The sequence below is a fragment of the Zosterops lateralis genome (genome assembly GCF_965231275.1).
Source record: "Zosterops lateralis genome assembly, chromosome: 3".
Classification (NCBI taxonomy): Eukaryota; Metazoa; Chordata; class Aves; order Passeriformes; family Zosteropidae; genus Zosterops; species Zosterops lateralis.
The window spans coordinates 100,304,203-100,316,486 of NC_139764.1; the positions used below are offsets into that span (position 1 = coordinate 100,304,203).

General features: G+C 39.6%; 1 protein-coding gene across 1 annotated transcript in view; it reads left to right on the forward strand.

Moving 5' to 3' along the window:
* Positions 1-4,483: 4,483 nt before the first annotated feature.
* LOC310907429 (uncharacterized protein) overlaps positions 4,484-12,284 on the forward strand; it is a gene marked incomplete at its 5' end in the record, with an annotated part of 67,379 nt that continues 59,578 nt past the window's right edge. The window contains 2 exons of the mRNA XM_083857644.1: positions 4,484-4,671; positions 7,079-7,157. Of these exons, the coding sequence (XP_083713770.1) occupies positions 4,484-4,671; positions 7,079-7,157 (267 nt within the window). The remainder of the gene's footprint in view (positions 4,672-7,078; positions 7,158-12,284) is intronic.

The following is a 12,284-nucleotide window of genomic DNA, read 5'->3' on the forward strand; positions in this document are numbered from 1 at the left end:
TGTTAATGGGTGATCTGGCACACGTCACCACTGCTCTGTGATCCTACAGAGCAAGCACCATTATTTGGGGGGCTGCCTTCAAACATGGCATGTTGCTCTATGTCTTCCTAACCTGAAGAGCCAAAGTACTTCAAGAACAGAGCAACTTGACTTATATAAACATTTTGACTGAGCTTTTCAAAATGAAGACGGAAAGAAGACATATTGTAAAAAGGATATTTTGCTCCCATAAAGCTAAAAAATGAAATATTTTTGAATCTATTCAGCAAAAGGCTTGATTATAGCCAGAGACTCCTAGTTTAATCACAATGAATAAAAAAATTAAAATTAAATGCAGTCTTTTTTTCATGATCATTACTGTTGAAACAAATTATTTGATCTCTTTGTATTTATCTCAAGTAGCATTAGCCATCTGATAAAGAGACACAAAAACTCTGTCATGTTTAGAGGTACATGAGATGAAGTATACTGCAATCTCTGCATTTGGCACTGAATTTGACTGGACTCCCTTTCACTGGCTAGAGGGAAACATGTTCAGTGTTCCCATGACTCAAACTAAAAATATTCTGGAGGATGTAACTATGGAAGTCTTTCTTTTATGGGGCCCGTTAGAGACCTACAGGCTTGAAGTAGCCTGCTAGAGTAAGGAAGTGAGACCAGAAGATCTTTGCTTGTTCTAACACTGGTCCTATTTACAAATGATTCACATGAAAAACTGTGCAAGTGACTGCAGTGATAGGGAAATCAGGAAAGGTAAAGATTTTTTCTGGAAGAGAGAAAATACAAGCAAATGACACCTTCTGCTTTACACAGAGGTGTCAGCAAAATTAGTTCTTTTGTAAGCAGCACCTAAATATCCTTGAAAGCCTTGTTCTTACTTTTTTTTTTTTTTTAAATTTCAATGAGGTGTTAAAGAGGCTTCAAACCTAATACAAGATTTAATTACTGATGATATTTGGGGTTTAGATTTTGCTTCTTTTTTTTGTGGGGTTTTGTTGGTGATTTTTTTTTTTTTTTTTTTTTTTTTTTTTTGTCCTTAAAAAAAAAAAAAGAATAAAGGAGCAGAAAGGAACAGTTTCAGGTGAAGTTGAAGCTTTCACAGTTACTCACATATCTTTAATGCAGGGTGTAACAAGGCCTTCAGTACCAACTCTCCAAGTACACTCCCTGCTGTGGCATTCTCACTGCCTCAAAATAACTCAGTGTGCAGTGCAGAGATACTAGTCTTTAATTAGAGACCAGAACAGTTTCAACATATGGGTCCAGATTCTATTCAAAGCAACTGTACTACAAGTGCACAATCCACCTTTTGTTGAGTTCAGCAGAAACATAATCTCCTGCCTTCAATCTGGATACAGTAAAACCCTCCCAAAAAACAGTGTAAGTCACAGTGGGGTGAATAATCAAGACTCAGTCTATTAACTAAAGTAATTGTTTACTGAAGTTTTTAAAACCCCTTTCCTTCCCCTTTATAACCAAGCTGCCAGTCTGGAGCGAGGCCCAGAGGTTTGCATTCTGTTCCTATAGGGTTTTCTGGACAACAGAGCAGGAATTAAAAAAGAGAAAATCTGAAACAATAATGAGGTTTTTGTGTGTATGCAATCACTATAAACAAAATCAATTTACAAAAAAAAAAAAAAAAAAAAAAAAAAAAAAAAAAAAAAAAAAGAATCTGCATAACATTAGGATGGAGTACTGTGCTGCCAGCTTGAAATATCCTTGGACTTTGGTTCTAGTGAGATCAAGGGTGGGCCTGCCAGGAAGAGAAGAGAGAATCTCTCCCTGCTGCAAGGTGCTAATAAGATCCAGGCTGTGGATTTGGACATATGTCCCCGCAATTCCTCCTTCCACCCCACCTCCTCTCCCCAGACTGCTACCTCAAATTAAAGTCCTTAGGGAAAAGAAAAACAAATTGCCTTTGCTTTGGTTTTCTCTGCAAAAGCCAAGTTGCTGGGTGGCTGTTTTATTTTAGGTCTGGCAGTCCCATCAATTGACCTAACGGCCTTGGCCAGGATATGGTGAACTGACACACAGTGTGACGCTCCAAAAAGGTTGCAGGCAAGAGCACACAGTGACCTCCTGCCCAACAGTTGTGATTAAGGCGGCTGGGAATGTAGCACATACAAAGGTTTTATTTGAAAAAGACACAACAAACTCACTCAAAAAGATTTGTGTGTTTATTTCCAACTTGACAAGTAAAGGTAAAGCAGCTTACAGCTTTGAAAATTCCTGACAGTCTTCATGGAGCAACATTAAAAGCTCCTTTAAACTGAGATGATAGCAGTAAATGAATTTTCTTTGCTAGTTGTGGTTGGAAAAGAGATGGTTCTCTGAGAATGATTAGTATCCATCCAGATTAATGAGGTATTTTAGGGGTGTCATTATTACACAGCAGGAAATAAAGTGTGCTGAAGACTGCATGAAGAGAAAAAGCTTTTCCCTGAACAGCAAATGCACATTCCAAATCTATCAGGAATGCTACAACTAGTGGCCTAAACAGAAATGTCACAGAAAATAGAATTTAATGAGCTACCTCACTATTCATATTTATTCTAACAAGTATTGGCTTTGCCTTGCAGACATCCTACCAAAACCTGGTAAGTTATTACTGGCACAGTGTATGAGCTGTTGTCTCAGTTCAGGCCCAGATCTGCAGGAGAGGGTGTTCCATTATTTGATATCATTTAATGTCACAGCCAGAGGAAGGGGAAAAGGACTCTGTAATTTCTGAGAAGGGACATGGTTTCCCCTCTGGAGCAGGAATGGTGGATGAAACTGTCAGAGTAGGTGCCACCAGCTGTGGCCACGTCCTGTCATGTCTGGTCAGGCTTGGTGACCATTTTGCATGTAAATCACTTTCTTTTTTTTGGTACGCTTTTGTTATCAATATTGCTGTTGTTACTGTTTGTTTTCTTGCCTTGTTGCTATTTCCAGTAAATTTTTCTTATCTCAACCTGTAATGTATACCTTTCTGTGTCTCCAATTCTCAACTGCAGACCCAGAGTGTGAAGGGGAAGGAGAAAGCAGGGGAGCGAGTGGGTGGTGCGTAGTTTTGGGGAATTGGGAAAAGGGGATCGCTAAATTGGGGAACGCCATTCCTAAACTGTGACTCCTGTTCCATGAAAACTTTAAATAGATCAGTGTATATAAAAGGTTTCCATGAAATGCAGCCTTCACAAATCATCCTAAATTCAGTCTAACCTTTGGATAATAAAGCATGTCCCTTTAATCTCTCTCTTCTTCTTCTATCTGCTGTATTACTTGAAGATAATTTTCAGAGAATGTGTACCATAACAAAAAAAAAAAAAAATAAAAGCAAAGAATGCCCAAACAATCATCTACACAGTAGAAAATCAATTCAATTCAAGCCTGATAAAAATTTATCTAGGCAACAAATGAGTTTATGATGCTCATTGTGCTTTCACAAGACAAAATCCTTCACCTGGAGAACAGTCTTTTCCTCTACTGAAAAGCCAATATTAGAAAGCACCTATTACACGAGAGAATTAGGTGAGAAGAGCAGCCTACTATTAAAGTGAGACAAAAAGACAAACAGCTATAGCAATTTTCCAAGGGCAATTTTGTTAGTAACTTAAGAGATGATGACTTCAACGTCAGCCTAAAATGATTCACTGTATCTATATCAATCTCTTCCTATGATAAGAGCCTCCATGCAATTAAAACAATACCATGCTTCTGGAAAACCTTGTAAGGTAAAAAGGGCAGAAGATTTTCCTTGCTTGTGATGATTACCCAGTGAATACACTCGAAGCATCTGAAATGAGAGCCTGCATTTTTCAGCTGTGTTTGTGTTTGCTCAGATACTCATCTGTTCCCTTGTGGTGAAAACACAAAATGTACAGTAATATGTAATGTCATCCTTTAGCCACAACAGTCGTGGCTCATGCCCAAGTAAAATGTTTCCTTTTCCAAAAGAGACAGCATTCATTTTCTGTACCCCACCTAGTTAATAAATGAATGGTCATCAAGTTTAAGAATCAGTTTATCAAGTCTGCTTATCCAAAAGGCACTGCAGGCAGCACAGGGCAGCTGCCCACACTGTGGTCTGTCAGTACTGCATCACTCTGCCAAGGATATTTCCATCACTTCTATACATGGGACACTGAGACCCCATTTGTCACTTGGAGCACTTGTGACTGGGCAGTAGTTGGACTAGGAAGAAGACTTGAGAAGATCATATTTTACTTGAGAAGATCAGGATGACTCTTAGTCAAAAGTTCACCCTTTTACTAAAAAGTGACTTCCCATGGGATATCCTGAAGGGAGTTTCTATTTGTTTTTGGTTTGGTTTGGTTTTTTAAAATATACATTTCTTAACCTCAAGTGAGCTTAGTTTTGGCTAATTTGACAAACTAAAAGTATCTCTGATGTCAAATACTCCTAACATGTTTGCTCAGAGAGCAAAAAATCCCACTAGTTCTTTATAGGGCGAATAGAAACATAAAACAGCTCAGAAGGTGACATGGACATAGAAGTGTCCATGATGCTGGGAGCACCACTGCAGCATGCACTGCAGATTGCCTTAGAATCAGAGAATCTCAGAAGGGTTAAGGTTGGAAAGGACCTTAAAGATCCTCTAGTTCCAAGCCCCCTGTCCATTGCTAGGGACATCTTCAGAATCCCATTGAACCTGGCCTTGAACACTTCCAGGTAAGGGGCATCCAGAATTTCTCTGGAGAAACTGTTCCACTCTCTGAGTAAGGAATTTCTTTCTAACATCTTCATTAGTTAAGGCACCAATGGACAAGAAACTGCTTTAAAGGTGAGCACTTTGGATGCCATGTGGCCTACAGCACTTTACTACTTGGCTAGATGAGTGTTTTGCAGTGCAGCCAGGTGACATTTATGCCTGGCATGACTATTACCTGTTAGAGTCTACCTGACAATTAAACCATGGAGTACATGGCAAGAAGGGAACAAAATGTAGCATGGAGCAGTAGCTCCCATATTTTTGCTATTATCACAAATTTAGGATTTTGTTCTTGAAGCTCAGGTTTCCAGCTGCTGGAAGTTTGCTGTGTTAAAGTTCAAAATTTAATGAACATAAGCAATGAAGCAATTTAACTGGAAGGGCTGTATTTGATTTGATAATGTGAGATAATTCTCATCAGAGAGCAGAATGCTACTAGATCTTTAACCTAATGCAAGATTTTTTCCCATTACAGTGAAATAATGGAAATCTTAGGAGCATATAATCCTCTTTAAAGAACCCTTCAAGTCTATAAGTTTCTCACAATGGAACCATTTATGGTTCACCCATCATTGGTTTGCTCCTGCTGTGAGTGTTTACCATTTCTATAACTGAGCTGCCACGCACGCCTGCGTGCATCTCTATGCGCACATACACACACCTGGCCCCTCAGGTTTTATTAATGCAGCTGTGCAGGAGCACAGAGAGAGCTCTGTCAGGCACAGCACTCGGGAGCACTGTCAAACACACTGGCTAATGGAGAGTGCAGCATATGGTGTGTTAATTGTCTCACACTGGAGCTGAGATGAGCAAGTGATTAGGAAACACATTCAAGCTGACAGTAATGTATCAGTTCTGGTATCCCAAAGCATGTGGCGCCTTAGATGGGAATCACAGATAACCTGGAAATGGGAAAGATGCTGAAGCTGTCCTTATCTGGAGGCAGCTCGGACATGCAGCACTTCAGTGTAATCACAAATAGACCTTAATCTCTTCTTCAAGTGACCCAGAAATTTCTGGTCCCTATCTAGAATTTCAAAAGTAGATGTGCTAGATTAAAAGTAGTAGTAATAGCTTAGAAAATACGTGAGAGATGAGGTGTAGCTTCTCTCACTAACTCATGCATGAGTATTCTTCTTTACCTCCACTACTCCTCATCAAGCCCAGAAAGGAACAGATCAGTACTAATGACACTATAACCTCTACAAACTCCCCAGTTATCTTTCAGTTTTCATTGGATTCACTTATAGAGAACAGCAGTATATAGCTCAATTCTCTGTGACAGTCAGAGAGGTTCTTCAGCCACCAAAAGAAAAGGTAAATCTCACAGCATCCCATTCAGAAGCTCTGTACTTCTAATTCAGACATAGTGGGAGTGGGGGTGAATCAACAATAAAAACAATTTGGAAGCAGTCGTTCAGCATGTTGGGGCACTTTGTCTGGCTATGCCACTTGCTGTAACTAAAGAGTTTAGCAGCTCTCACTCCAAGGATTGAAACACTATGACCAATTATTAAAACAAGTGTTTTGCATAGACATTTCAAATAATGGATGTGCTTTTTGTAATTGCTCTGCCTAGTCAGTGGAATACTGTCATCACTTTTCACCGCTGGTGCATAAATTTACAAACATCATGCAAATGTACTATTTGTAATAAAACTGACTAATGAACTTTAAAGGCCAATTATTTCTACATGTCTGCTGGCTCATAGTAATCATGCATCATTCAGATTTACACTTACATACTTGCTGTAGTGCAATTTTAATCACTTGTTAATGTATGGTTTATAATAAGCATCACAAACAAGGAAGATAGAAAATGGATTTCTCAGACTGAATATCTGATACCACCAAGATTGGGGCAGAAAGCAAAATAGAACTTGGAAGCTCTTTCAAAGAAAAAAACCCAACAAAAAACAACAACAACAAAAACAAACAAACAAACAAACAAAACCCCCCCAAAAAAACCAAAAAACCCCACAACAAAACAAAACAAAACAAAACAAAACAAAACAAAACAAAACAAAAAAACCAACCAACCAACCAAACAAACAAAGAACCAAAAAAACCACCACACCACACCAAAACAAAAAGCCCACAGTTCAAATTATAGATAGCTCCCAAAATTCAAGTGCCCCAGAGCAGCCACAATACCATCTCCTGCAGGACTCAAGTGTGTGCCTGTGTCCCAGTCCCCAGGGAAAGCTGGGACACACTTGTGGGGCTATTCCTGCAGTGGGGCTGTGCAAGATCTATGCACCTGTGTAAGGATGCAGGCTGTTTAGCTGATTTCACAAATGGACAGACCACAGACTGTTGTGAGAGGATTTATGACAAATTCATGGGGCCCTTGGTTTTTGCAAACAGGTTTTCCAAGTATCTGAACCTGATATCTTTTTATTTAGGTGTGTGTTTTCCTGATGCAGCTCCTACAAAGCGGTTTCAGGTAGGTAGATTGTGACACCAAAATGTTGGCCCATTTCCACAGCCAGCTAGTCTTTATATGCATTGACTTTTCTTGTTTCTCTTTGTGCTTCCTCAACCAAATCAGCATTATCCTAGGTGTTGTGGTAAAAAAGGTTTATGATATTTAAATACATAAAACAGTTATCAACAGGAGCTAAAGGCTTTCTGCTGACCAGACAAAGATAGCTGAGATTCAAAGCCAGTTCCCTACTCTCCCTGGTCTCAGACTGGGGGAAATCTGCTGGCCAGACTGGAATTACTGTCAATGATTTACCATCAGCAGAGGAGTGGAGTGAACCCTCTGGGGCCTACTTCTGACTCTGTCACTGACCTTGGATTAATCCCTTGACTTCTCTACACTTCATCTTACCTATTGTAAGGCTTTACTGTCTAGAGTACAGATTTAGAAATTTAATTAAGTTCTGCAAAAATGTTTAAATCCCTTAATATGAGGCTGTTCTCTTTTTCCCCCCTTTCTTTTATAATGTCCTCTGCACTGAAAATAACAAGTAAAAGATGTAAAAAAACACCTATAAGAAAGCTGTTGTTCTGCTCACTTTACTCAGCATTCACCATCTCTCTGCCAAAAATGAGAGTGCAGAACCATTCCTGCTGAGGATGCTGTTTCTGCAGTGAGTGGGGTGATGGTGAGAGCTTGTCACCTACCTGATGCTGCATGTAGTGACACCGAAGCCCCCAGGAAATTCTTCAGGAGAACAGTTTGTTAATGTCACCACTAAAAACTCTCATTAGAAAAATCACTGCTAAGAGTAAATGCCTTCTGTCTTTATACCCCTCTTCCTGTCTCCTCAGAGCCTGGTATTTCCACTGGGAGCCAGGGAAGTGCAGGAATCTGTCATATTGTCATAATAGAAAGAATTAGAAGATGCTGCTAGCTCTTGGAGCATTTCCTCTATTTTTTTCTTTTTTTCTCTCTTTTACCTCATAAAGAAATGATAGAATTTCACCTCAGGAAAGAGAGGAAGTTAGGAATTTCAGAGTGGAAAGATATGGGGATAAATGTCAAAGGTTCATTAGAAACCAATGCTAGGAGAATAAGCTAGAAAAGAATTCAGGTGGAAAAGCAATTGAGCCTTTTCAGAAAGCCCCAGGCAAGTGGAAAAACCCTGCCTCTGTAATACATGTAAGATCAAGGGACACTTCATTAAATCAGTTTTTATGTGATTCATTCGGACTCAAACTGTGCCAGTCCTTGCACAGGCAATTGCATTGGTGCAACGAGGATCATTTTAGGGAAGTGGGGGTGAAGGGACATTGCAGATAAGTAAATCTGCTTAGGGTAGCAAGGCCAGGCTGGGTCCTCTAAATCCAATGCCTCCTTCTGAAGTCTTTCCCTTTCCAGCCCACTGGGCAATTTCTCTCTGTTCTCAAAACTCATTCCTCTCCAATTTATTCAATATCAATGCAAAGCCACTCAAGGAGTCTGAGTGACACTTCAAATTAAAATACCAGCAGTGCCTTGACAACTGACAGCCCTGGATTTCCTTACATCTAATCACAGCAGAACTGTCTTACAGTATGCTGCTCATAGCTTCTCCATCCTGAGAAAATGCTGATGGAGTAGGCCTCAGGCAAATGAGAGGTTCGAGGAACTAAGTGCTGGAATCTTTTGAGAACTTTGTTCACTGTGACCTTATTTTCTATTGATGTCTCCAAGCCACAGTTTTCAGTTCTTTATGGGCATAAATTCAGTTTTTGAAGGGTAACAGAGTTCCTGCTACTGCAGGAATTGTCTCTCTAAGTTGCTAGCTTCTCTAAATCTCCCTGGAAAGGTTAAACATCACTACTTTAATCCTTTCAAGGTCTCCATCCAAACACTACATAACAGTGGAATCAACAAAGTCCAAAATAAAACACAATGCATAAACCAACAGCTATCTTTCGCAAGGGGCAGGTGTTTTCCTTCCTCACCAAATCTTCCTGTTTCTCATAGTTACTTCCCACTTTTTTCTAGGCTCAGTTTTATTAAGTAAGATAAATATCAGCTCACATTTTTAACTGCTCCCTTCCCTCAGATCTTTTCTCCATGGGTTTTTTACAGATCGACAGAAGGGTCTTGAAGTAACCCACCTTGTGTTTGTGTGTTAATCTACTTAGAAATGGTCTACATCTACATTTAAAGAGACTTCAGAGAAGGCTTGCTGATGCTAAAAAAAGAGAGGCACACTCTTCCATTGCAGGTCCTACATCTGGCTAACAGATGACACCTTGCTCTGACCTGCTGGAAGTGATTCCTGTTAGTGATGCTGTGGTGTGTCCTCTTGTTGGACTTGTCAGAAGGCACCCAAGAGAACATCTGATTACTACATATATGTTTTAAGACCACAAACAACCCTTGATAAATGGGATATTTAGCAAAAGAAATTGCAAGACCCAAAAATAAGTGTCCTCTCCAGCTACCTGGAGAAAAGCTCTTCTCTCCAGTCTTTGCTTGATCCATCACTTTCTGGTAGTTTCCAAAGTTGCCATAAGTTACCCAGTCCCTTCCTGCCCTATAGGAATGGGTTGTCACTGTCACCTCTGCAGTGAAGACATTGCTCCCTGTTTTTCTCAGGAATTTCCTGTTGTGCTGCAGGCAGGTCAAAGGACAGGGACATTCCCCATTGCTGCAGGCTTCTTCCTGCTGATCAGGTTTGTATGCCTTTCGTTAGCCTAGTCCCTATTGCAGAGGTTTCACCTTCCCCAGAACAAGCATCCAGGATACACAGGATACAGCAGGAAGGCAGGTCCTTGCTTGCTGCCCAGCCACAGTCCTATAGCTGAACCAACATATGGTTATGAATGCAAGCAGGCAAATATAAGTGCTGCCATCCATCTGCAAACCACAATTACAATTTAATTTACTAAGGAAATAAGCTGAGGAAAAAGCAGTTCCTGGTGGTTTGGAAGTGAGCAGCACTGCTGCAGCAGTGGAGGCTGATGGTTGCATGACATGGCTCTGTTTCACAGCAGTCCCTGTGGAGCACAACAGCACAATGATGCTCCAGGATCCAGAGCTCAAAACAAAACTATGACTTCTCCTCTTTTTACTGCCTTATCCAAAGGGATGACTTAGAGGATCCCTTGTTTGGCAGGCAGAAGCAGCACCAATAGGAAGTGAATGATATTAACAATCCTCCCAGCTCCAACAGGGGATTCAGTGTCTCCCTTTCTTCACCTTCAGGGAACTCAGATTCTGGGGCAATAAATCCCATAAACCCTGTCCTAAAGAATCAAACTAAGCAAACCAGAAAACATCCAGAAGAACTAACCAGAGAACAAACAAGTGAATCTTCTGTACAACCAGTGTATAAACTGCTCTAATAAAACATGGCTTATTGCTCTTATTGAGCTCAGCTTTGTACAAATGGAATAATCTTTTTTTTTACTTTTTCTTTTTCTTTTCTTTTTTTTTTTTTTTTTTCTTTTTCTTTTTTAATAGTCTTTCATTTCTAATGTTTGCATTGGTTATATACTGTTTATAATCTAAGCCCTCTCTGTTAAATATTTGGAGTCCAATTCTCATTCCTTATATAACGTCCAGCTTTCCACCAGGGATCCATTATGGTTTGGAGTAATCCTTCTCCCAACACACAGTTATACCACAGCCTCCCAGTGGCAATAACAAGCCAAGGCAGTGCACAGACTGCTTACACTAACCGCTGTTTGTGAGACTCATAAACAACAGTAGCACTAACATGTTCTCCCTTACTATTTGAAAAAAATCCTTTTCCTCAGTGCTATCAACAGAACTGAACATAAATTTAAGAAGTACCAACAGCATGCCAGCAGCTGCTGCTTTTAGCAGAAATGAGAATGATGCTTCTGATGTCACATTTTCTTCTACTTCAAAAAACAATTTTTAAGTAATTTTTGGCATTCGAAAACAATATAAAGACATGAAAGAACATAATAAGTGGTTTATGTTTGCTTCTTATTAAAGCAGCCATTTTCCTGTTGCCCTTTGAGGAAAGTTAGTTTGCTGCTGTGCTCTGTGGATTTCTTTTCAAAGGTTCACTCATTTATGTTTCTGAATAAAAGTATTTAAGAAACCCAAACCCACATCTTTGTTCTCAGGAAGGTACCATAGACCCTGTCAGCTTCCCAAAGGTGCAAACAGCTCCTCTGTTTTGTGACTGTTAACACCTCAGTCATACATTTGGACATTAATTCATGGGAGCAGCTAAAAATATGCATAAAATTTTATTTTACCTTTCCTTTTAAAAAAGTAATACCCAGAGCCACAGTAACATACATTTCAATAGAAACCGTTATAGGCCATTCATTTTCCTCTTAAGTAGCAGCTTTCCAGTTCTCTCTTGCACAAGTGTTTGCTTGATCAAAATAGTTTCTATCAGTTTTGAAATGAAAAAAAAAAAAAAAAAAAAAAAAAAAAAAAAAAAAAAAAAGTGCTTGTGTACTATACAAGCTACAGAGGAATTCAAAAAGTATTTCTGCAAGCCTTGGAGCATATCAAGGTACTCGCTGGACTGAGCCACAGTGCTCTGCTCAAATCTAATGCTTTAGGCTTTAATAACTTCTAGGGGGAAAGGAAGAATAAGGAAACAGCCTATGAAGATTTTCTAAAATATAAAATCTCATAATTTGCTTCTGTTTATTTAGTAAGACTGGTAGAAGGCTGCTTTTCACATGCAGCCTCCATAGTATGCACTGGCAGCGCATCAGTGATACCTCCATACAGCTGAACTAAATAGGAAAACAACTCCGTGTCTGTCCCAAACCCACTTCTGCACAATTTTTCCTCAAGGGAGTAATTCTCATATTGGCAAATATTTCAATTTTCTGTGACACAGAAGCTTAACTTAAAATACCCTTTGGATCTGGTGATCTTGTTCTTATATGTCTCAGAAAATGCTCTTTATACTGGCTAGCCATATTCAGGGACCTCACTCCCTAAAATTTCATCCAGAGATACTATCCCAAAACTGGCACATGACTCCTGATGACTTGCATCACTATTGCTTTGTTATTGAGGAGAGTTTCAATGTCAGTGAATTATTTATTAAGAAAATTGGTTTAAAAACAGTTGCTGGCAAATGTACAGGTCTGGTCATACACACTCAGCTATGAATGAATAACCCTGTTC